This window comes from Lepidochelys kempii, chromosome 10, assembly GCF_965140285.1.
Source record: "Lepidochelys kempii isolate rLepKem1 chromosome 10, rLepKem1.hap1, whole genome shotgun sequence".
Taxonomy (NCBI): domain Eukaryota; kingdom Metazoa; phylum Chordata; order Testudines; family Cheloniidae; genus Lepidochelys; species Lepidochelys kempii.
The window spans coordinates 49,654,390-49,676,862 of NC_136389.1; the positions used below are offsets into that span (position 1 = coordinate 49,654,390).

Consider the following 22,473-nt stretch of genomic DNA (forward strand, 5'->3'; position numbering starts at 1 on the left):
AAGTGCCCAATTTTATGAATAGCTTCTATTGTATGCCATACTATGATGAAATCCAATTGTGTTTCTGGTCAATTACAGCGTAGCAATCCTGTTGATAACATGCCAACTACTAAATCAGGCTGAGAGCTGTATTTACTAGATAGGTTTATTTACAGTTTGTATTTATTTCTGTGATCAAAAATGTATATTGATCATTCAAATGGCCTAAGAAAATAGAAAGAGTTGCCTCCTGTTCCTTGTATTTTTACATTAAAAATGATTCTCTGAAGTTACATTGGGATGAATTTGGCCTGGCAGGATTAAATTGGTGAGACATCAATTCTTGAAAGACTCAAATCCTACATATTCTGAAGGCTCACATTTAGTAGGTTCATATTTGGTTTTTGACACGGGGCTAATTATTTCAGGAACTGATCAAACTCATTCTCAAATAGTTTTCCAATTAGCTGAGGGAAATTTCTACTTGTATTGCAGATTTGGTAGGAAGAATATAGGTGAAACAAACCAGTGACTAAAAGAAGCATTGCCTTGCATCATGTATATGGTTTAAGATAGAACAGAGACAATAAAACTAAGTTGACTAAAGATATACCATGAAGAAACTGAAGTGTGTGACTTTCTGCATATAATGGATCAATGTCTTTTATCCAGCTCTCTTTTTGGAGTAACCATTTTCTCTTTCACTAAAGTATCTGCCCAGTAATAATTTGACCTTGATGAAAACATGATTGAAAGGCTTTTTGTCAGGTAACTATGAATTAAATTGAATTGTTCAGGCAGGTTCTCTCAGTCAAGCAATAGAACGTTCACCTTTGAACCTAAATCAAATGCTTTAGATCGCATTTGAGAAAACTCAACATATTCTTTAACCATCCCCGTCCTGTCTAATATTTTGGAGGAGGTTTCTGTGGTGACATACCCTTCTTTTTTAGTTTTAGGTTCCTATCTTTCTCAGCTTCCAGTTTATCAGGCAGAACTGAAGGTCAATAGCACTGAATAAGTAGGAATTTAACACTAGATTCCTAATTGTCACTTTTCAGGGACGTGCTGGCCACCGCTTCCCACAGCTCCCATTGGCCAGGAACAGCAAACCGTGGCCACTGGGAGCTGCAGGCGGCTGTGCCTGAGGACAGTCAGTGTAAACACTGTCTCACAGCCCGCCAGCGCATTACGCTGATGGGCCACAGGTTGCCCACCGCTGTTCTATATCTAGGGCCCTACCAAATTCATGGTCTATTCTGGTCAATTTCACAGTCAGAGAATTTTAAAAATAGTAAATTTCATGATTTCAGCTATTTAAATCTGAAATTTCACCGTGTTGTAATTGTAGGTGTCCCGACCCAAAAAGGAGTTGTGGGTGGGGGGTCACAAGGTTATCATGGGGGGGTTGCGGTACTGCTACCTTTACTTCTGCACTGCTGCTGGCGGTGGCACTGCCTTCAGAGCTGGGCAGCTGGAGAGCGGTGGCTGCTGGGCAGGAGCCCAGCTCTGAAGGCAGAGCCGCCGCCAGCAGCAGTGCAGAAGTAAGGATGGCATGGTATGGTATTGCCACCTTTACTTCTGCGCTGCTGCTGTCATGGCACGACCTTCAGAACTGGGCACCTGGCCAACAGCCTCCCAGCTCTGAAGACAGTGCAGAAGTAAGAATGGCAATAACACAACCCCCCTAAAATAACCTTGTGACCTCCCCACCCCCTGCAACTCTTTTTTGGGTCAGGACCCCCAATTTGAGAAACTGTAGTTTCCTCTGTGAAATCTGTATAGTACAGGGTAAAAGCACACAAAAGACCAGATTTTCATGGCTGTGAATTTGGTAGGTCCCTATCTATATGTAATTGTTTTGCTTTTCATATATTTGGTTTTGTAGAAGTCAATAAAGAGCTATAAGTTGTCAGATAGAGACTACTTGGTTATTTTAAGTCATTGCAAAGAGTGTTTACTCCTGGGGGAATTCTGTGCCAAAAAAATAAAAATATGGCACACAATATTTTAAAATTCTGCATATTTTATTTGTGAAAGTAATACAATCTAATCACTCCAGTTTCAATTATTTTGGTAATTTATTTCCTATTTCTCTGTTATATTTTTGTTGCGCATCTCAGTCTGGGTGTGTCACATGCCAGCTGAGCACATCTTGGGGGAAAACTCTTCCCCTCCGGTCTTTTGTTGATTTCTGAGTTTTTGCCCCCATAGGGTTACTGTATAGAGGCTCCCAAATAGAGGACAATGCCAGGGGGACGGGGAGTTGGAAGGGGGTTACAGTTGGGGAGTGCTGGAGGGGTCTGTGTGTACTGGGAGAGGGTATTTGGGGAGTACTGGTGGGGGCTGTGCAGGGTACCTCCCAGCCCAGACACCTGCATCCCCTCTTCCCCAGAACCCAGCCACGGGGCCAGAGACCTCCACACGAACCCCAGACGACAGCCACGGGGCACCCCCCGTCCCAGACACCTGCATCCTCTTCTCCCAGAGCCTGGGGATCCATAGGGAGAAACAGCCTGATGCTGGTCAGACCGGGCTTGTATGGAGTTTCCTGTGGTGATTTCAGTGTTGGGCGGTACAGGGCCGACAGTGCACAGGGCCTCCAACTCTGCCGGGTTGGGCTGTCTGCTCACTGTGAGGCCACGGCCCACATGCCACCTCCTTCCTTCAGGGTGTGCCAGGAACCACAGCTGCCAGGAACCATCCAGTTCCCCTCCCCCCAGCAGTGTCCTGTATTTGTGAGTTGGGGAGCCCGGCTCTGCCAGGACCAGTGGCCCCTAGTGGCGGCCAGCAGCAGTGCAGCACCAATTCTGTGGGAAGAAATGAAATTCTATGCAGAACTTTAATTCTCCGTAAATTCTGCATTGCACAGTGGCACAGAATTCCCCCAAGAGTAAGTGTTGTAAAAGAAGAAACAGTCAGAATATGAGTATAAACAGTCATTCACTTGTGACTGAATGTTGTTGTTTTTCCCCCATTCTTATCTTTTGTTTTCTGTCTTTGATTTTTAGAAAGAAATGGCTATTTGAAAGCATAGCCAGAATAAATGAGCAGAGTGAAAACAAATGTCTGAAGTTCTTACCATGCACTGAACAGTGGAACATCAGCTGCAAAGCTCTGGGAAAATGTCTGCTTGCAACACCTTCACTGAACACGTCTGGAAACCTGGTGAATGTAAAAATTGCTTCAAACCCAAAAGCTTGCACCAACTGCCCCCAGCCTCTGAAAAGGCTCTCCTCTCACATGGTAATCTGAAAACCAATGCAAACCACAGCAACAACCACCGTGGTAGAAGTACAGGAAATTTCCGACCCCCTGTAGCAAAGAAACCCACTATAGCTGTGAAACCCACCATGATGGTGGTAGATGGGCAGAGTGTCAGTGGTGAGATCAGCACACCAGATCATTGTGAGAACAAGCCAGTAATTATAGGGTGGAACCAAAACAAGGCTGTCTTAAACAAAAAGCCACTGAACAATAATAATGAAGATGAAATTGAAGGTTATAGCCATGTTCATAGGCCTTATGGCAACAATGATAGTGCAAGTAAGATACCAAATAACAATAATAATAATGGACTGACAGAAGTGTTGAAGGAAATTGCGGGTTTGGATACCACACCTCAACTAACAGGAAATGAAATGAACTCAAGGGAAACTTTCTTGGGAAGAATAAATAATTGCTATAAAAGATCATTAGAAAGACAGATCCCTCCAAGCTGCATGATGGGTGGAATGAAGGATTCTCATAGTAAGCATGTTATTCTGAGTGGAAGCACTGAAGTTATAAGTAATGAAGGTGGGCGTTTCTGTTACCCAGAATTCTCCAGTGGAGATGAGAGTGAGGATGATATGTTTTTTGGCAGCATGCAAGAAGAGCATGAGAGTTGGGATGAAAGTGATGAAGAGCTGCTAGCAATGGAAATTCGCATGCGTGGCCAACCTCGCTTTGCTAACTTTAGAGCTAACACCCTGTCTCCTGTCCGGTTTTATGTTGACAAAAAATGGAACACTGTGCCTTTAAGGAACAAGTCTCTACAGAGGATTTGTGCTGTAGACTATGATGATAGCTATGATGAAATTTTAAATGGTTATGAAGAAGAAACTGTGATCCTTTTTGGGCAGGAAAGCATGCAGAGTATGGTATCATCTGATTCAACATCTCCCGATTCTTCTTTGACTGAAGAGTCTCGCTCTGGAACAATCAGCAACTCATCTCAAAAACTCTGCAATGGAGGGTTATCTCCCAGTACCCCTAAGGAGATCAAGTTGATTGAACCAGATTATGAGAGTCTTTGTGATAAGCAGCAAGTGAAAGACATGTCAAAAGCTTCCAGAAACACTGCAAAAATTCTAGAGACTCACAAGGCAGTTCTTGCACTTAGATTGGAAGAGAAGGATGGCAAGATTGCAGTACAAAGTGATAATCAAGAAAGCAAAAGTGCTACAGATGTTACTGGTCAAGCAGTGACTATAAACTTGGTACCAGTGGAAGATCAAGCCAAACCTTACAGAGTGGTGAATATGGAACAACCAGTGTGCAAGCCCTATACTATAGTAGATGTGTCAGCAGCCATGACCAATGAGTGTATGGAAGGTCAGACTGAAAGCTCAGAAACCAAAAGTACTCCATCTAGCCCAAATTCACCAGGAACTCCAGGTGCACCTATTATATCTACTACTGCATCATCTGGGCGAGTAAATGCCAATCTAAAAAAATCCAGTGCAGTCAGATACCAAGAAGTATGGACTTCCAGTACTAGCCCACGACAGAAGATACCTAAGGTGGAATTAATTGCTAATAGCTCAGGACCTTCAGTCCCTCCAAGGAAAAGCAGCCACAAATCTGCTCCTACTTCACCTACAACCACAAATATTTCTTCAAAAACCATCCCAGTGAAGTCACCCAATTTGTCTGAGATAAAGTTTAATAGTTACAACAATGCTGGCATGCCACCTTTCCCAATTATCATTCATGATGAACCTACATATGCTAGGAGTTCAAAGAATGCTATCAAAGTTCCTATTGTAATCAATCCAAATGCATATGATAATTTAGCCATCTATAAAAGTTTTCTAGGGACCAGTGGAGAGCTATCCATCAAAGATAAAACAACAAGTGTAATAAGCCACACATATGAAGAAATAGAAACAGAAAGCAAAATCTCTGAAAATATACCCAGCAAACCCACTGAATTTACCCAGCCCAAGGGGGTAACTAATAGCACAGAGTGTAAACTGGGTTCTGTGGCTCAGAAAGTTCAAGAGTACAATAGCTGTCTTAGCAAAGGTCAGACATCACCAAAAAGAAGTCATAGTTTTGACCACAGCTCCCCAACAAGAGTCCAGAAGACAAGTCAGGAGCCTGCAGCTAAAAGGGAAGGAGCACAGGAGACTTCTGGTGGCAGCAGCAGTAGGGAAAATGCAAACACAGTGCTTTCTCAGATTGTGGCTTCTATCCAGCCCCCACAGTCTCCTCCAGAAACACCTCAATCAGGACCCAAATCTTGCAGTGTGGAAGAATTATATTCCCTACCACCTGATGCAGAGACCAGTAAAAGCAGCCTGGTACGACCCAAATCTCTCTTTACTGCACAACCCCCCATCAATGATACTGAAGTATCCAGTGCCACAGAAAGCACTACCACTAAAATGCAGAAGGATACACTTTCAAAGCCACTTGCCACCCATTCTTCAAAGCCAATAACAGGCACCCATAATACCATAAGTCCCAAAATAGAGCAAGCACCTCCATTTCCCCCTCCGCGTTCCACTTCTTCACCCTATCATGCAAGTAATCTGTTGCAAAGACATTTCAGCAACTGGAACAAACCAACCAGTCCCATTAGATCAACAGAGGCAGAGTCAATACTGCATTCAGAAGGGAGACGAGCAGCTGATGCAAAACCCAAGCGCTGGATATCCTTTAAGAGCTTCTTCCGCCGCAGAAAGACTGATGAGGAGGAGGACAAAGAGAAGGAAAGAGAAAAAGGGAAATTAGTGGGTCTTGATGGAACTGTTATACATATGCTGCCTCCTCCTCCAGTTCAACGCCACCATTGGTTCAGTGAGTCAAAAACAGACTCCAGTGAGAAGCCATCCATTGTTTTCATGTATAGATGTGAACCTGCACAGGCTGAACCAAACACTGACCAGAACAAGGCTAGAGTGGAGTCTCCAAATGAAGATACAGAGGCAAAGGACAAAGCAGAAATGGAAGAGATGTTGGCAGAGGATTCTGAACAGAAAATTAAGAGTCATTCTTCACCATCTCAAATTCCCAAGAAGATCCTCAGGTAAACTGCTATTAACAGCATATGTCTTTTTAACTCACTCATTCGGTGTTGTGGAATATGCTGTACATTTTGCAGAAATGGGAAGTAATTTAAGGGCTTTATAGAGAACTTTTTATGTGTATGTGTAATGTTTTTACAGTTTTAACATTTTACTGGATAGTCGTTTTCATTAGCACCTTTCTTCATGTGAACAGCATCCAGTATTTTGAACTGTCTTCAATAGGTCGATCTTGTTTCACTGAATCAAACACACATGGCCCTGAATTTTTAGATTAACATGGTATTTCTATGTTATAGAAGACTAAAGAACTCTGGTGTAGACGTGGATGGTAAATATTTCAGGGAGAAGTAGAGTGCATACTGACTATCTATCTGTCTGTCATGTGCCCCTCCAGAGGAAAGAAACACATCTCCAGCTGTAGTACCCAATACTGATAGTCCATGTCATGGCACAGGTTTTATTAGCATGTATTTTATTATGCTGATGGGAGGGAGCTGTCCCATCAGCCTAGTAAATCCACCTCTGCAAGAGGCGGTAGCTATGTCGGTGGGAGAAGTCCTCCTGCCGACACAGCGTTATCCACACCAGTGCTTAGGTCAGTGTAACTTACAGCGCTCAAGGTTATGGCTTATTCACAACTCTGAGCAACATAAGTATACCTACGTAAATGGTAGTGTAGACCAAGCCTTGGTGAAAGCAGGCTACCAATATATTAACTCAAAAGGTATTTTAAAACTTTTGTACCTGATTATTCTTTTAGTTGTACCCTGCCAGATAGAAAATTATAAAATCATAGACTTGTTCCTTTCAATGCGATGTCTGACCCTCACCAAAAACAAGGTCAGGTCCTAAAGTTCCCTCACCCTATTTGTTCTCAGTACTCTTGTCTATACAAGAAAAATGCACTGATTTAACTTTAAATGGTTTTTAAACTGATTTAAAATCATGGAAATCTATGTGTGGACACTCGTATTTCAGTTTATCTTAAACTGATTGCTAATCAATTTAACCTAAAGTTGAAATCAGCCTGTTTTCAACTGCCCATCGGAGTGTCAAACTCAGCCTTTTGCATGAGTTTAAAATCACACCTTTATTAAAACTGGTGCAATAAGGACTTATTTATTGTCTGCTTTTCTGATAATTTTTCAGAGTTGGAAAGCTCAAGTTTTTGTTACAATGTTTTTGATTAAAGTTAAGGGTATAAAGTGGGTATTATGATCTAGGAAGTATCACCACACTTGAGTGCAGTATAGCACCTGGCTGAAAACAAAGTGTCTTCAACTACCCTAGGGATGGTGCTGTTACTTTGCTTTACCACACCTGCCTAGAGTATGTTTGTACTGTTACTGTTTGCAATAGCTAGTCTCTCTTTCACCCCCTTTTTAGATAATTTTCTTTATTTTTTTCCCACCAAGCTGTGGTGTTAGTGTGAAATCATAGCTCAGAATTTTTCAAGGGTAATTATATTGTATTTGCTATGAATTCTGTTTTATAAAAAGTACTAACTCCATTGTGATCTTTCTGAGAATATTTAAAAAAAAAGAAAAGAATGAAACATTGGAAGTTTTATGGGCAGAATAAGATTTGGTAGCTTTTTGTGGCATGGGGCTTTCTGTAATTTTTTTTAATTGCCTTTGATGCATTTTGGTGTTTTAAGGTAATTGTTCTTACTTGATTTTGAGTGCTGTTAAAGAGGGGGAAGAAAGTGGGGTGGGGGGGAGACCTTTTCAGTACGAAAAATTAAGACAATATGGTTCAAGGATTTTGATTTGTCTGTTTTACAATATTTGTGAACCAGGCCTGGCTGCTTACAGTTTTGCACCAGTAGGAGGTATTATTTGATTTACCAAGTGATGCTACACTTGCTTAGTGTTAACTCATTAGATGTTAGGTAAAGGTTAATGCTAATTCAGGCTAAAATATGTGGAACAGAAAAGAAGTTCAAAATCTCCAGTTAATGACTGCAGCAGGCTTAGAGAAAAATTGCAGACATGAAGACATAAAGATCAATGAACATGACACTTATCTAACTGAGAATGCCAACAACTGTAAAGCGCACTGAGCGATCAAATTGATTACCTGAAAAATAAGATCAGATTAAGAAATGTCAGATTTGTAGGGGGTCCTGAAGGCATATCAACAAGAGAAACTGAACTTTTTTTTTAATCCCATAGTGGATTATGAAGGTGGCAGAGACTGACAACTTTAAATTCCTTTAGCACTGTGTTGTGGTTATGATATCGCTGGAAAGGTCAGTTAATCACCCAGAACAGCACTTGCAGAATATTCATCTCTTGAAATGAGGAATAAACGTTTGAAACTGAATGAATTTGAGTCTGTGATGGGGCCCTCAAGTATTTTATCCATGTTATGGTCTTGTTGGGTTTGTTTGTTTGTTTGTTTTTGTGGGGTTGTTGTTGTTGTGTTTTTGTTTTGTTTTTTTTTGTCATGCATAGTGGTTAAAAAGATGCTGGCAATATGAAATTGGCATCTCAGTGGAGGGTTTTTCTGAAAACCAAAATGAACTCCCCTCCCCGTCCCAAGGATAGAAAAGTCTTTCCGGTAAAGGTTTCAAATTGAGACAGGATATAACCTTTCCTACTGTGTTTTTTTCTTTTTCTTTAAAAAAAAATCATAGTAACTAAGTTTTACCAAATATTTGTAAATAAAATTTATTGTTTGGTGGTGCAGTAGTTAATCCTGCTCACCCTGGTAATTTGAGTGATTCTTTTGCAGGAAATTGCATTTAAGGCTTTGTGTTATGTCTGTGCAGAATGGAAGATGACTAGAGATAGTTTCAAGGGGAGAGAGAAAATATGAAATCTAGAGTAAAGATCATCTTTATTCCAGAGGATTTGTGGGATACCTCCTCCACCATTCCTCACAGTCACTCCTCCCTCACAAACGCTATCACAGCAGCCCTCTCTGAGTATATCTGCATTGCAGCTGGGAGCTAGCATCCCAGCCCAGGTAGACAGACTCAGGCTAGTGGGGCTCGAGATAGCACTACAAATAGCTGTGTGGACATTGTGACTCTAGGCTTGAGGTCCAGTGGCTAGCCTGAGTTTCTGATACAGCTGCAAGGCCCACACAGCTATTTTTAGCGTGTTAGCTCAAGCCCTGCTAGTGCGAGTCTGTCTGCCCGGGTTGGGAGGCTCACTCCCAGCTGCAGCATAGGTATACCCTCTGCTTCAGAGAAGGGCTAGCGATAGCTTCTCTTGTAGAGCAAGTCAATACTGCTTCTTGGATTGACCTCAAGGAGGAATACTAGAGATCAATGTGAGTAGTTCTCAGCCCTTGCTATCTGGATTATGTTGTGAACCCCTGTGCTGCCTCTTGGCATGATTTACAAAGCTTTTTGTTTTTACTGATGTAGAATATTTTAGTAGAAAGATGAAGTCTCGTTGTCCTCAATTTAGGCTAGGCTATATGGCTGAATGTCACAGCTGATGTGATTTTTACAGAGGGGGAAGGAGAGTAGCTAGAATTACAATTTTCTTTTGTTATTTATCACAGCTCATTCAATGGACTTCTTCCTAGAGGAGTTGATTACAACAAGATTCGTCTTGGTAAAAATATTTTCCAGAGTACTAAGATCCAAAACCCCTATAATGGGTCTTTGGCCTCCTGTGCTTTTGAGGGAAGAATATAGAGATGTCCATCATTGGCTTAGAAATGAGGCCCTACTGGTATGCACATCAGTTATATCCAGCATATGGGAAAGGTCAAAATAATTATCACTTCATGCAGACACTGATATTTTTTCTGATCCATTCTCCACAACTACACATGGTGGCCCCATCACTGGCTGTCAATCTGTTGCTAAATGTCCCTGTAACGGGGCGGGATTCACCGGTGCGGCACCTTCTGATGGTCGTCCAGAGAATTAGCATTTCCAGCCTCCGGAGAGCCCTCTTCAGGCCGGTGTCCTGCTTGCCACTGGGCCCTGAGTCCCTTCCAGACTCCGGTACCCCTTTCGCCCCAGGGTGCTGCTCCCTGGCAGTACCCCCACAGATCTGGGTCTTCCCCCCCCCGGGAACCCCCACCTTCTATCCCTACCTCACCTCAGTCTTTTGCTACTGCACGTCACCATCTAGCCGCTCACTGGGGCGGACTGCAGTATAATTGCCACTCATCATCGGCAAGGAGGATCTGGACCTGCTGCTTCTGCCTACCCTTGGGCTGCCCTCTGCAACCCCAGTACGCTTTTCCTAGGCCTTCATCAAGGCCTGCAACCTGGGGATTTCTCAGGCTGGAGCTCCCCAGCTCCGGTCCACTTTAGGTACCCTGCTCAGCTCCCAGTAGTCAGGCACCTCCCTCTCAACATCTAGAGAGAGACTGACTCTGTCCTCCTGGCCCACTGCCCTCTTATAAAAGCCAGCTGGATCCTGACTGGGGCGTGGCCACAGCTGTGGCTGTTTCCCCAATCATCTAAGTCTTGCTGCTTTCCCTAGCAGCAGCCCTCTCACAGCCTCAGCCCTCTCGCAGGGCTGATTTCAAGCCCTTCAGGGTTTGCGCCCACCCACCTCCCGGGTTTTCCAATAAGACCCCGCTGCAGTCCCCATAAGATATTCTTCTGAACTTATAAAGGCAGTGTTCCCTCTCTAACAGTTGGGTTTTTTAATAGCAATTACGTCTGCCTGATGGGCGTTGGAATGAAGAGTTCTGTCCACAGAACCCCAGTACTCTATTTTCATGTTGAGATCGTGGTTTTCAGGACAAAGCAATCTTTTATTCCTAAAGTCTCAAAGGAGACAGTTCTGCAAGCTTTCTGTCCCAAGCCACTGTGTCCAATGGGAAAGCTGTGGAACAGCTTTGATGTCTGCACAATAATAAAAACATATCTACAGAAAACTGAAGAATTCAGAAGATAAAGTTCATAATTTTGTCTTGTTGCCTCGCTGTAAGGAACAAAAAGACTTCAAAGCCTTTGATATCTAGGTGCATCAGATTATGAATATCTGAGGCATACAAGATAAAGAACTCATCATCTTCTGCACTCATGCAGCTTTGTCTCTTGGATTGAGACATACATTTCTTAAGAAGAAACCTACAAGGCTCCTCAACTTCCATACCGGAAGTTATGTCATCTCTTCATCAGTAAGGTCATAAACTGTGCCAGCGATTGACAGGTCTGAGTTCCATCAAGATGCAAACAGGCCTCAAGCCCATCATAGGATCTATGGATCTTACAGCTTGAAGAAATTAAATGTTTAGATAGGTCCATATAAATTTTTGTAATGCTTTCTGAATTTAACAGTAATGTCTGACACTCCACTGTAAAGTTATACAATACATCAGGATCCAGTTATAAATTCTGGAGATTTTAATATTAGGTTCCATAATTGTGAGAGATTACAGATGTCAAGACTTTTAGAAATGCCTTGCTGTCCTTAGGATTTTATAATGATATCATGTTCACACATTGCACAGAGAGTTTGCTTTTGAGAACTGCCCACATGGATCTGTTCTTGGGATTAACTCACCCTTGGAATGTGAGCTTGAAATCTTTTGGAAAACTGTCTACAGGGATCAGTATCTTTACAAACTCCCCTATCCCTTGTGCAGGGTTCCAACAGTGTAAATAGGCCCCAGCCACCCTACAGTTCTTTCCTGAAGTGTAGAAGATGCAACAAACTCTGAAAACACTCAGTGTCCTCAGTGCTCCCCTTGTCTTTTTGGTCCATTCTCTTCGGTCTGTGGATACTATTTTTATGTCATTATTTTGTTTTTAAAAAATAAAACAGTTTTTCGGGACCCATGCCAGCTCTCTTGGGGGCCAAACAGGGTGGACAAAAATCAATGTTTGTTTTTTTTTAAATCAGATTTAAATCATGAATTAAATCAATTTGATTTAAATCAAATCCACCCTGGGGCCAAACACCAAAGGAAGCCTGATATTGCCAGTATAAATAGCAGACTGTCTTGATCTAGGAGGGGAACACCTGCCATCAGTTCATTGTAATTGCCTTTTATCTCCTGGGAAAAGAAAATGTCTTAGCAAGTTTTTCAAGGCAAAATATAATCAGTTGCAAGAACAATCTCCTAAGGACTCAATCCTGCATTAACGTTTCTGTAAATGGGGCAAAGCCCTAGCTAATCACTTTTCCACCAGAGACAATACCAAAAATCTCTGGATCTACTCCATAGGCAGGCAGGAACAATACTGCTAGATGCCATTCTCCTGGATTGGGGTCTGGAGTTACTCAGTCTCTCAAATCCTGTTGATCGCAAAGACCATCTGGAAAATTATACAATAAGGAATCAGAGTACTGTTGAAAGTCCCAACTTGGGGCCATCTAGAATAGATATAAAAGCGGCAAATCCATCTTCCCAATTTACTTTCTCTCTTGTCTCAGGATTGGGATGAGGTTCTCTACTTGAATTCATAGCCTTTTGGGCTGTCAACTTATCTTCTGGACTGCTAGAAAACTAACTCAAGAATGTTCTAATAAAGTCCAAAAGATCATCCTGGAAAACAGGAAGACCTTAGCTAGCAAACCTATTTACTGAAATGGGAGAGATTCTACATTTAGGTAGCTCAAAATGTAATGGACCTGAGATGATCCTCCATCACTTTCATCTTCAACTGTTTACTCCACTTGGAGCAATGAACAGTGTCAGAGTTCAATCAAGGTCTACCTGGCTGTCATTTTGACTTTCTACCCTTTGAAGTGTGGACCAACAGTTTTCATTCACCCTGCTGTAACCAAGTTTATGAAAGGATTGTTCTGTATATTCCCTCTGGAGCACAAGCTACTTACATAATAGTATTTTAATCTTTTTTGAAGCTTTGTCAGAATCTTCTCTCTACAATCTCTCTGTGAAAGCAGTATTCTTCAGTGTCATTGCAAAAATCAATGATATGCACATTCCTTGAATACAGTTTTCATTTCTGTGTGCAGTATTGTTGTAGGCATGTATTCATTTCTGGTCATCCTATCTCAAAAAGGATATAGCAAAAATAATGGGTGTTCAGAGACAGTCAGCAAGAGAATGAGAATGATTAGAGTGGAGACGAATAAGAGGGGACAGAATATAATTATATGAAATAAGGAATGGTGTACAGATGGTAAATCCAGCACTCCTGTATGTATTTTCTCAAAATATAAGAATAAGGGAAATTCAATTAAATTGAAAGGCAGCAAATTTACAAAAATATTGATAAAAAGATATACCTTTTGCCAGGGAGTGATTAAAATGTGGAACTCATTGCCACTAGATATCATTGAGGCCAAGAATTTAGTAAAATTTATAAAAGGATTAAACTTATTGTATGGATAATGAGAAAATTGTATATATAGAATTTTAAAAATAGAAGGGATTTAAACCCACATGCTTTAGAGAATAAGTCAACCTCTAACAGTCAGGAGCTAGGAAGAAACTTCCTTTATGGGTTGGCAGTTTCAAATTGTCAACTGTGGGGTTCTTTCACCTTCCACTGAAGCATCTGTTCCTGTGTCAGAGACAGGAAACTGAACTACAGGAGCTACTGGTTTGATCCAGCATGTCAGTTTGGTTTTTTATTCTCGTAATATAAACCCATAAAGTTACTCAGATACAAACTTGGTTGTTTATCCTCCCTACACTGTTTCATGAAGATAAGGTGATTCTTCATCCTCATTCTAAGTTCCTGTCTAAAGTGATGTTTGATTTCCATCTCAGGCCATTAACTTGCCTGAACTTTTCCTCAAACTTTATTCATATTCAGGGAGTTCAGGCTTCATACCTTAGAAATCCAGAGGGATTTCAGAGGTCTGTATAGAATCAAACATATCTGTAAATTCCTTTGAATTTTTGCAGTTCATCAGTAGAAGACCAGGGCCTCAGTCCATCTCATGTATACGAGATTATGATCTTGCAGGTATCAGCCACTAGGGGATATCAGAGCACACTCATCTAGGTTATGGTAATTTTTATAGGTGTTATGTTTTTCCAGAAAGCTAACAATAAAGTTTTAAATGATCAGATAAGGCAAAAAATATTGACATGTTCTGAGTGATCCTTATGCGTTAATTAGTAGTAAGGAATTCTTTTCATATTTCTCTATTCCTACTTCTGTCTTTTGTGGGTGATGAGTAAGAGTTGACCTTTCATTAAACAACTGGTGGAGTGTATTAGAGTGTTTTAGCTTGATCACTCAGAACCGCTCCCTTTCTCCCATAAAAAGAGAGGTGCTTGCTCCCAGGTATCACAACATGGCATCGCATTGCTGCCGTTTTCAAAGAATTCATTTATTCTTTTTAGATATTAATATCACTTTGAATACAGATTAAAATTTTCACAGACTTTTAAAGTTAGGTTAGTTAGAGCTCTTTAAAGGCTTACAACACATTTGGTGTTAGCTACAGTTGAAACTGTTCTCACTTGACTAGTTAATGTGATACATGGCAGAATAAAATAGTGTTCCAGTAGAACTTAAACTATATTTCATGTGTTACAGCAGTGAGAGAGTTAAGAAGGCTGGGCTATAACTTAGATAATAGTACATTCCTTAAAGTATACTAGCAAATCCCTCAGACCAACCCCCTAAAGTAAACATCAAGGTGCAGTAGGTGATATCACTGCGTGCAGAGTTCAGCCTTGTTGCTCACAGCTTGCACAACTTGTAGCACACCAGAACACTGTGGAATCAATGGCTCACCAGAGTTTCAAGACATGATTAAAAGACTCAAGAAGGTCCTGAGAGAATTTCCTTTAATGGGGAATTGTGTGAGTGAGTATAGTGGGTGAGTTCACTTTTTTTTTTCTCTATTTCTCTCTCTCTTGCTGTTGATATTCTTTGTTTGGCAAATGCTTCTGAACTTAGATTTAATGTATGTGCATGCATGTGTCTGGGACTGGGAATTAGTGTATTCTGTACCTTGCCATTCAATACTAAAATTGTTTTATAAGATACGAGAATTTCTGTTACATAGTAGTATCAGAATAGCAGACCTATTATAGACAATTTATTTTGAACAAATATATTTTTACTGGAGAGATGCATACCGGTATGTATAAGATTTGTTGGTGGTAGGATAACCTCAGGTCTTTAAGATGATTTCTTTGGTTTTAAGAACGTTGTACCTGCTTTGATTTAATGTATGTCTTAATTTGAAATGCCTTTGGTTAACTCTTTAATGTGCACATCTTTTGATGCATATAATGTGCTGTCTGCACCATTCCCATGCATGTTAATAAAAAGTGATCAATGATTTTGACACTAAATGATTAAAATTACAGCTTTTTGAACTTAGCCATTTTGTCTCTGCTCTGTTACTAATATGTTTTGATGGTTCTTGTTTTCATAAGTCTGCACTTAAAATTGCACAAGTATGAAATTTGAAGTAGCATGTGCGTACTATACATGGAATTTTGTATTATGCAAAGTACAAGCATGTTTTAGTGTTTGTAGTCTGACTATAGATTGGTTGGGAGACTGCATTTTGTACTCTATGGCCTGTCAGTTTTGAGTTGGTATAGAAACTTTTTTTTACAATTCATAACAGGTCTGTAAGGGCACAGTCTTCCTTCTGATATGCAAATGTAAGATCACCAGTGTATCATGGAAAATCGGCTGCTGTGCTGTGTACACAAGCACAATGGGGCAGGTTTACAAAATATATACTTGTGTTCCAGCTCATCAGAAGTTTGGATTGAGCTCTGAGTTTTCATTTTAAAAGATACACTGATATACAAATATAGGGCCAGATCCTGGGAGGTTCTAAGTCTCTCCTTGGTGAAGTGTCTGCCCTAAACTTCTGTTGAAGTCAATGGAAGTTACGGGTTCTCAGTATCTTTCAGGATCAGGACCAAATCATGAGAGCTACTGAGATTTTACTCTCCAAAGTTGATCCCTAATGTGTGTATATGTGTGTAGACACAGAAATGTCATTAACCAATGTCTAAAATGTTATAAATGGCACCATTCTTGACAATTGCTGATATAACTGCAATAGGCAGTAATTCATTGGGTAAACCTGGACATTACTAATTTTTATTTGGTATATATTTTGCATCATTTTGAACTATATTCTATAAATATAACACTTGTAAAATGACTAAATAGTTTATTTTCACAGTTTTATTATGATGTAAAGCTATCAGTCTTCACAATTTGATTAAGAAGACTCCCACCAGTTGGGAGCAGAGAAGGAGAAATATCCCCTAGCATTGCTTGATGCATTATTGCCTGGGTTTTAATCCTCAGAAATATTTTGTGCAGGTCACTATAAGGAGACAGAATGCTGGATGAGATGGACTCATTGGTCTGTGTTCCAGTGTGACAATTCCTATTATGTTGCCAGAATTTGAAAATGTAGCTTTAAAGTTTTATGCATTTCCTAGAGAGTTTAGGAGTATATTCTTCTCTGCGTAAATGTATAACTCTCATTAAAGCAAAGTCCTTCTAATTGGTTTAAAAACAAACCTTAATCACTGTTGCTGCCCTATGAATCCTACAGATGCTGTACAATGTACAGTATTGTTATGTCTGTGCATTGCATGTACTTACATGTATTGACTATACTCAATTGTGTGAAACATTTTGTGATACTTTGGTACGAAAGATATTTCCTACCATTAATACTGTAGTGAAAAGTGAATGCACTTTAGTGAGGAGAAAGAAAAACAACTTGCTAGAAAGTCATTGTAAAAAATTTGGAGAGATGAAAGGGACACATTTTTGTTTCCATTTCCCAGTTCTTTGCCTTTTACCCAAAGGCATTTTATTATTCCAAACCTAGTGTTTTACTAATAACATATGGCAGGTAGCTTTGGCCACCAGGTGAATTTTGTTTGTTTGTTTCAGTCAATTGCCAGATGAGACCACAGTGGAAGATTTGTCTCCTCAGATTCCAAGAGCTGTGTTTGTGAAGCAGGACATTGGTGGCAATGCCTCGGTCATACCAGTGTCAACTTCCCATGTCCCACAAGGGCAAGAAGAAAATGAGGAAACTTCAGATTCTTCTGACTTGAGCCCTTGCAGTGCTACATACAGCAATTTAGGTAAGTGCATTTACAAGACAAACTTCAGCCTCCATCCCACTTAGATGGCTTATCTTCATGTGAGCCCTATCATCTCTTAGATCACCTGACACCCTTTTGAAAAAATAGCGTTCTTAAAGAAACACTGACCCCAAACTTCACCTACTTTTTAAATATCAGTTTACAGTTCTTTGTTGAAAAAAGAGGCTATTGTCTCATGCTTTATGAGCAACCTGCAGAAGGAAGCCAGTGATGAAATAAAGACTTATCCAAAATTCAGTAAGAATTTCATTTCTAAACTTTCAATAAATTATTTAAAATTGAGGGTAGGGGGAATATTTGTAAAAATACAAAAAATAGTCTTTGGGTTATCTATGTTAAATGTCTTGTGTAAGAGATGCCTTTTGAGAGAGCCACAATTTTTCCATATTCTTATATTTTCAAAGTCATTTTACCAGAGAAAAGTTTTGAAATAACTGTTGTATAGATTATTTAACTCTTTCAGAACAATCATTAAACTAAAATATTTTTCCTGATATCTTTAGTGAAATGTAGAACTTTTTCTTTTACAATCTAGATGATGATTCCTGGCATATTTTGAAGCATCTTGGTAAATAAGAATATAATTGAATTTTATTCTAAAAAAGTTAGTTTACTTCTAATCTTGCAGACCAATTGAAAAGATGTATGTTCTGAAGAACATGCTGCATCATGCACCCAGCCATCAGTGAATTCCTGTCCCATATTAAAGAGTTGTAGCTGTTTGGGTTTTTGTGGATGTTTTTCTGAGAGGCCAAAGGAGGGAAGTTATCAGCATTAAAACAACATTATCAACAAGTGACAGCAATATTTTAGGCACAATAGATTTTTTTAAAGGATTTTTATTTAAAAGTACTGTGAAAATAGAGATATGAGCATATAGATTTCCTAGTAAAACAAAAACAATCAAAACCGACCTATTTTGTACTTCCTTTATTTTCAAATATATGTGATACTAATCAAAATGCTGAAAGATTTTCATTAAGGCCCCAGTCCTGCAGACATTTAAGCATGTTTTGCTTTTTGCATATGATGAGACTGGCTGACTGCAATGGGGCTGCTCCCAAGTGTAACGTTAAGCATGTTGACATGTGTTTGCATGATCAAGGCCTAAATTTTGAAGCCTTCGGTTGTATAAATTCTATAGATAGGTGAGTGGTAAATATTCAGTGAAAGTATTGTGGTTGTTATTGGCTAAATAGCAGACAACTAGCTGACTCAGTTCCACAAATGAAGCATTGCTTAGTTATTGTTTATAAATCACTTTGAAGATGAAAAGCATAATGTAACTCTTAATATGTATTTTTTTTATTATTAATGTAATAAAATGCTCCAGCTGAGATGAGGAAACTCAAAGTTTGGGCTCTCCCATGGAATTGTTCAAAGGCATGATGGCTAGTTGTGGTTTTAAGCATGTGTTTTTTGTTTTTTTTTTAAATAAATTAGGGCACAGCTGCACTACAAAGACAGCCAAGTCAGTGGATCTGGTTCACTAACATCTCTATACTACAGGTGCCATTTGTAGTGTGGATAGCCCTGTCCCATGATCATGATGACATCTGGTATGGAAATTTTAAATCCCTCGAGGTGTGAAATACCACTCATTGCCAGTGGCTTCTTATGTGACAGCTTCCATTCAGCCCTTAGGTTTCATTCTATTGAAGGACTACTTATATTAAAAATGCCTTTTAAATAGCGACATCGAGAATGTCCTCCTGAGCCATTTCATACATTTCAGCTTAAGTTTCTCATGAAAGGTTTTAATGCTGATGACAGTTATTACAGGTTACATCTACATTTAAAATGCTACAGCAACGCAGCTGCGCCGCTGTAGCATTTCAATGTAGACACTACATCTGCCAATAGGAAGGGTTTTCCCATCAGCGTAGGTAATTCACTTCCCCAAGAGGCGATAGCTAGGTTGATGGAGGAATTCTTCTGTTAACTTAGTGCTATCTACACTGGGGGTTAGATCAGCTTAAATATACCACTCGGAGTGTGGATTTTTCACACTCCAGAGTGACACAGTTAAGCTGACTTAATTTTTTAGTGTAGACTAGGCCTCAGATTTTAGAACAAACATGCCTCATGGTGTAAAGACTGATTTTTTCTTCAGTAAGTCACAGGATGCTCAATCCTTTTTCCCTGGGGAACTCCCCCTTGACACCTCAGGGAGGCAAGAGCAGCTCTCTTTGCATCCGTCCAGTGGTTCCCCCTCTCCATCACATCAAACATAAGCAGCTTACATTCACTTTCAAGATCCTTCATAATCACTCCCACCCTGCATATCATCTCTCATTCACAATCCACACTCACTTCTGGTCGGCCCATGATGACAGCCTCCATTGCTCACTTGTTAAATTTTCAGACAAGCACCTTTTTCTTTCTCCCATACTGCCCTACACACTGAGGAGGTGTTCCCCGTAAACATCTGCAAAACTACTCATTCTCCTTCAAAATTCTCCTTAAAACTCTCCTTATCTGTGATATCTATAAAACACTTGGCAATGGCTCTGCTTTTCGTGTGCTGAGACCCCTGCCTATCATGCTGGCAGTATTGACTCATTGTTTCCATATACTCCCCTATCTGTCTGTCTGTCTGTCTACCCATCTGTTGTCTCATATACTTAGATTGTAAGCTCTTTGCAGAGGGACTGTCTTTTTGTTGTGTGTTTGTTGGGTGCCTAAAGCAATGGGGTGCTGGTCCATGACTAGGGCTCTGAGGTACTACGGTAATATAGATACTAAATAATGATAATAGTAATAGTAAAGAGGTGATAGACTCATCTGAAATGTGGTGATAGAATTTCAGATCAATCAATCTGTTGTTTTGCCAGTATATTTCCCACATATTAATACCCCAGTATAAAGTTATGTAAAATGGTATCCCTTGGCTTTTATTTGGAGCAGACAGTATTTCTCTTTCTCAGATTTCTCTCAGATTTTCAGTCACCTAAGTTAGGTTTCCAGATGTGAAGGAGTTAATAGATAACCTTAGGCTTGGTCTGGCAAGCCTAAGCTGTAAAAAGCAATGCTGCCATAAATGGCATGGAATTCTCTGGCTCCAATACAACTTTTCTTTGCTGGTTTGTTCACTCACCCCTCCTTCTAGTACTGATCAAGTGAGGGCCAGGTTGGGAGATTTTATGAATAATTCCTCTTTCTTTTTAGGTTTCACAACTGCCAAATGACAAATGCTATTTATTCTATGCAGTCAATAAATTGTACTTGTGTCTGAGTGGGAAGAAGAAAAAAAATGATATACTTTGATTTGACTCAGTGCCTTCTTCACTGAAACTTGCACCTACAATTTTATTTCTCTAGTTCAGATTTACAATGGAATGTTTGTACTGGTAGATCATAGTAAATACATAAATAATTTTGAATTATTATGTTATCATAGTTGTGGTAGGGTTGGTATAGCTCTTCCATTTAAATAAATACCTGTCTCCTGGGGTTTCAAACTGATTGATACTTACCTAGTATACTCCAAAAATTGAATTTGTATAATTGGGGGGGAAGGGGAGCGGAGTTGGTTTCATTGTTTGTTACCTAAGTGTTAAAAAAAAAAATAGGAGCCAGATTCTGATCTCAGCTACAGCAGAAAAACTCTACAGGAACTCCATTGACTTCAGTGGAGTTACTTCAGATTTTCACTGATGTAACTGAAACTAGAATATAGCCCTTGTAGTTTACTAGCTTGGATGTTTTGGGGAGTACTTGTAAGTAGGACTATTTCAGTTCAAAATACAGTTTGCGGCACACTCTATCTGTAACGTAAAAATGGGTAGATAAAAATAATAAGAGTAATTTAACAGCAGCATAGTTACTGAAGTTTAAAACTCATCTTCTGCAAATGCACACTACATTTTATTTTTACATATTCTTATGGGGGGGTGTTTGTTTTTGTTTTTACAGGTAGCACACATCTTAACTTTGTAATTCACATCCGACAAGAGAATATTCTCTTGTGTAAGTAATGCAGCTTTTGAAGTAATTAGAGATATATATTAAACCAGAAGAACTGTTCTTGTGCCTGGGCTACATAAAAATTAAAAATCTGTGTAAATATAGAGATATTTGGGACAATACCCAAAATGCTTCTTTTTAAGGACTTTTTACGAAAATTTTGTATGTCTGTTTTTGAAAGAGACATTATGCCCTTGTCTTTCTAAAAATCCTCAACCTGGCCTCTGATTTTGCACCTGAAATTTTATGCCTAGAATAATTTTATGCTTGACAAATTTGCATATGCAGTCAGGTAGTTACACATGTAGAGTAGTATTCTCAAAAGCACTCGGGAACAAAGAATGAAGGACTTACCTACAGGATGGCAGAGTATCCTGGGAAGCAGTGGCTCTGGAAAAGACTTGGGAGTTGTGGTGGATAATTAGCAGAACATGAGCTCCCTGTGCAACACTCGGCCAAAAGGTGAATGCAATCCATGGATGCATAAAAAGGGAAATATCAAGTACAAGCAATATTAACTCTGTATTTGGCACTGGTCTGACCACTGCTGGAATACTGTGTCCAATTCTGATGTACACAGTTCAAGAAAGATATTGAAAAATTAAGGAGGATTCAGAGAAGAGCCATGAGAATGATTAAAGGATTGAAAACATGCCTTAGAGTCAAAGACTGAAAGAACTCAATCTATTTCGCTTATCAAACTGAAGGTTAAAGGGTGATTTTATCGCAGTCTGTAGAGAATTACATAGGTTACAAAACACTGATAATGGGGTCTTCAGTCTAGCAGATGAAGACATAACAAGATTCAATGTCTGGAAATTGAAGCTAGATAAATTTAGACTAGAAATAAGGTGCACATTTTTAACAATGAGGGCATAAACAACTCATGCTTCCCCCTACTGGGGGGGCACAATCTAAAGGGGAGGACATGTGACCATCCCACATGTCTCCTCTGCCCAGTGACCCCTCCCTCCCACCCTGTGCCCAGGTTGGGACTGCCACGCTCCCCCATCCCACGTTACCAGAGATAGGGGGGCTCTGTCCTTCTCTCCCTGTCACCTCCCTCTGCCCCTGCACATTCAGCCGCTCTCCCTTGCAGCCGGGCGGGAACAGACGGAGCCACTTCTGCCTGAAGGGCCTGGCTGGGAGGCAGTGGTGGCCCACTCCCTGCCTGGGCTCAGCTGCTGGGGACGGGCCGAGTGAGCCAGGGCTCCCCACTCCC

At 40.1% G+C, this 22,473-nt stretch overlaps 1 protein-coding gene across 12 annotated transcripts in view; it reads left to right on the top strand.

Annotated features, from left to right (window-relative positions):
* Positions 1-22,473, top strand: part of PEAK1 (pseudopodium enriched atypical kinase 1) — a 237,936-nt gene that overhangs the window by 159,719 nt on the left and 55,744 nt on the right. For 11 of the 12 annotated variants that reach the window (XM_073303488.2, XM_073303487.2, XM_073303494.2 and 8 more), the window contains 2 exons: positions 2,991-6,274; positions 17,068-17,264. In XM_073303488.2, the coding sequence (XP_073159589.2) occupies positions 3,105-6,274; positions 17,068-17,264 (3,367 nt within the window). In that variant the 5' untranslated portion in view covers positions 2,991-3,104. Of the gene's footprint in view, positions 1-2,990; positions 6,279-17,067; positions 17,265-22,473 lie in introns of those variants that run through there. The other variant, XM_073303501.2, reaches the window with a different exon arrangement.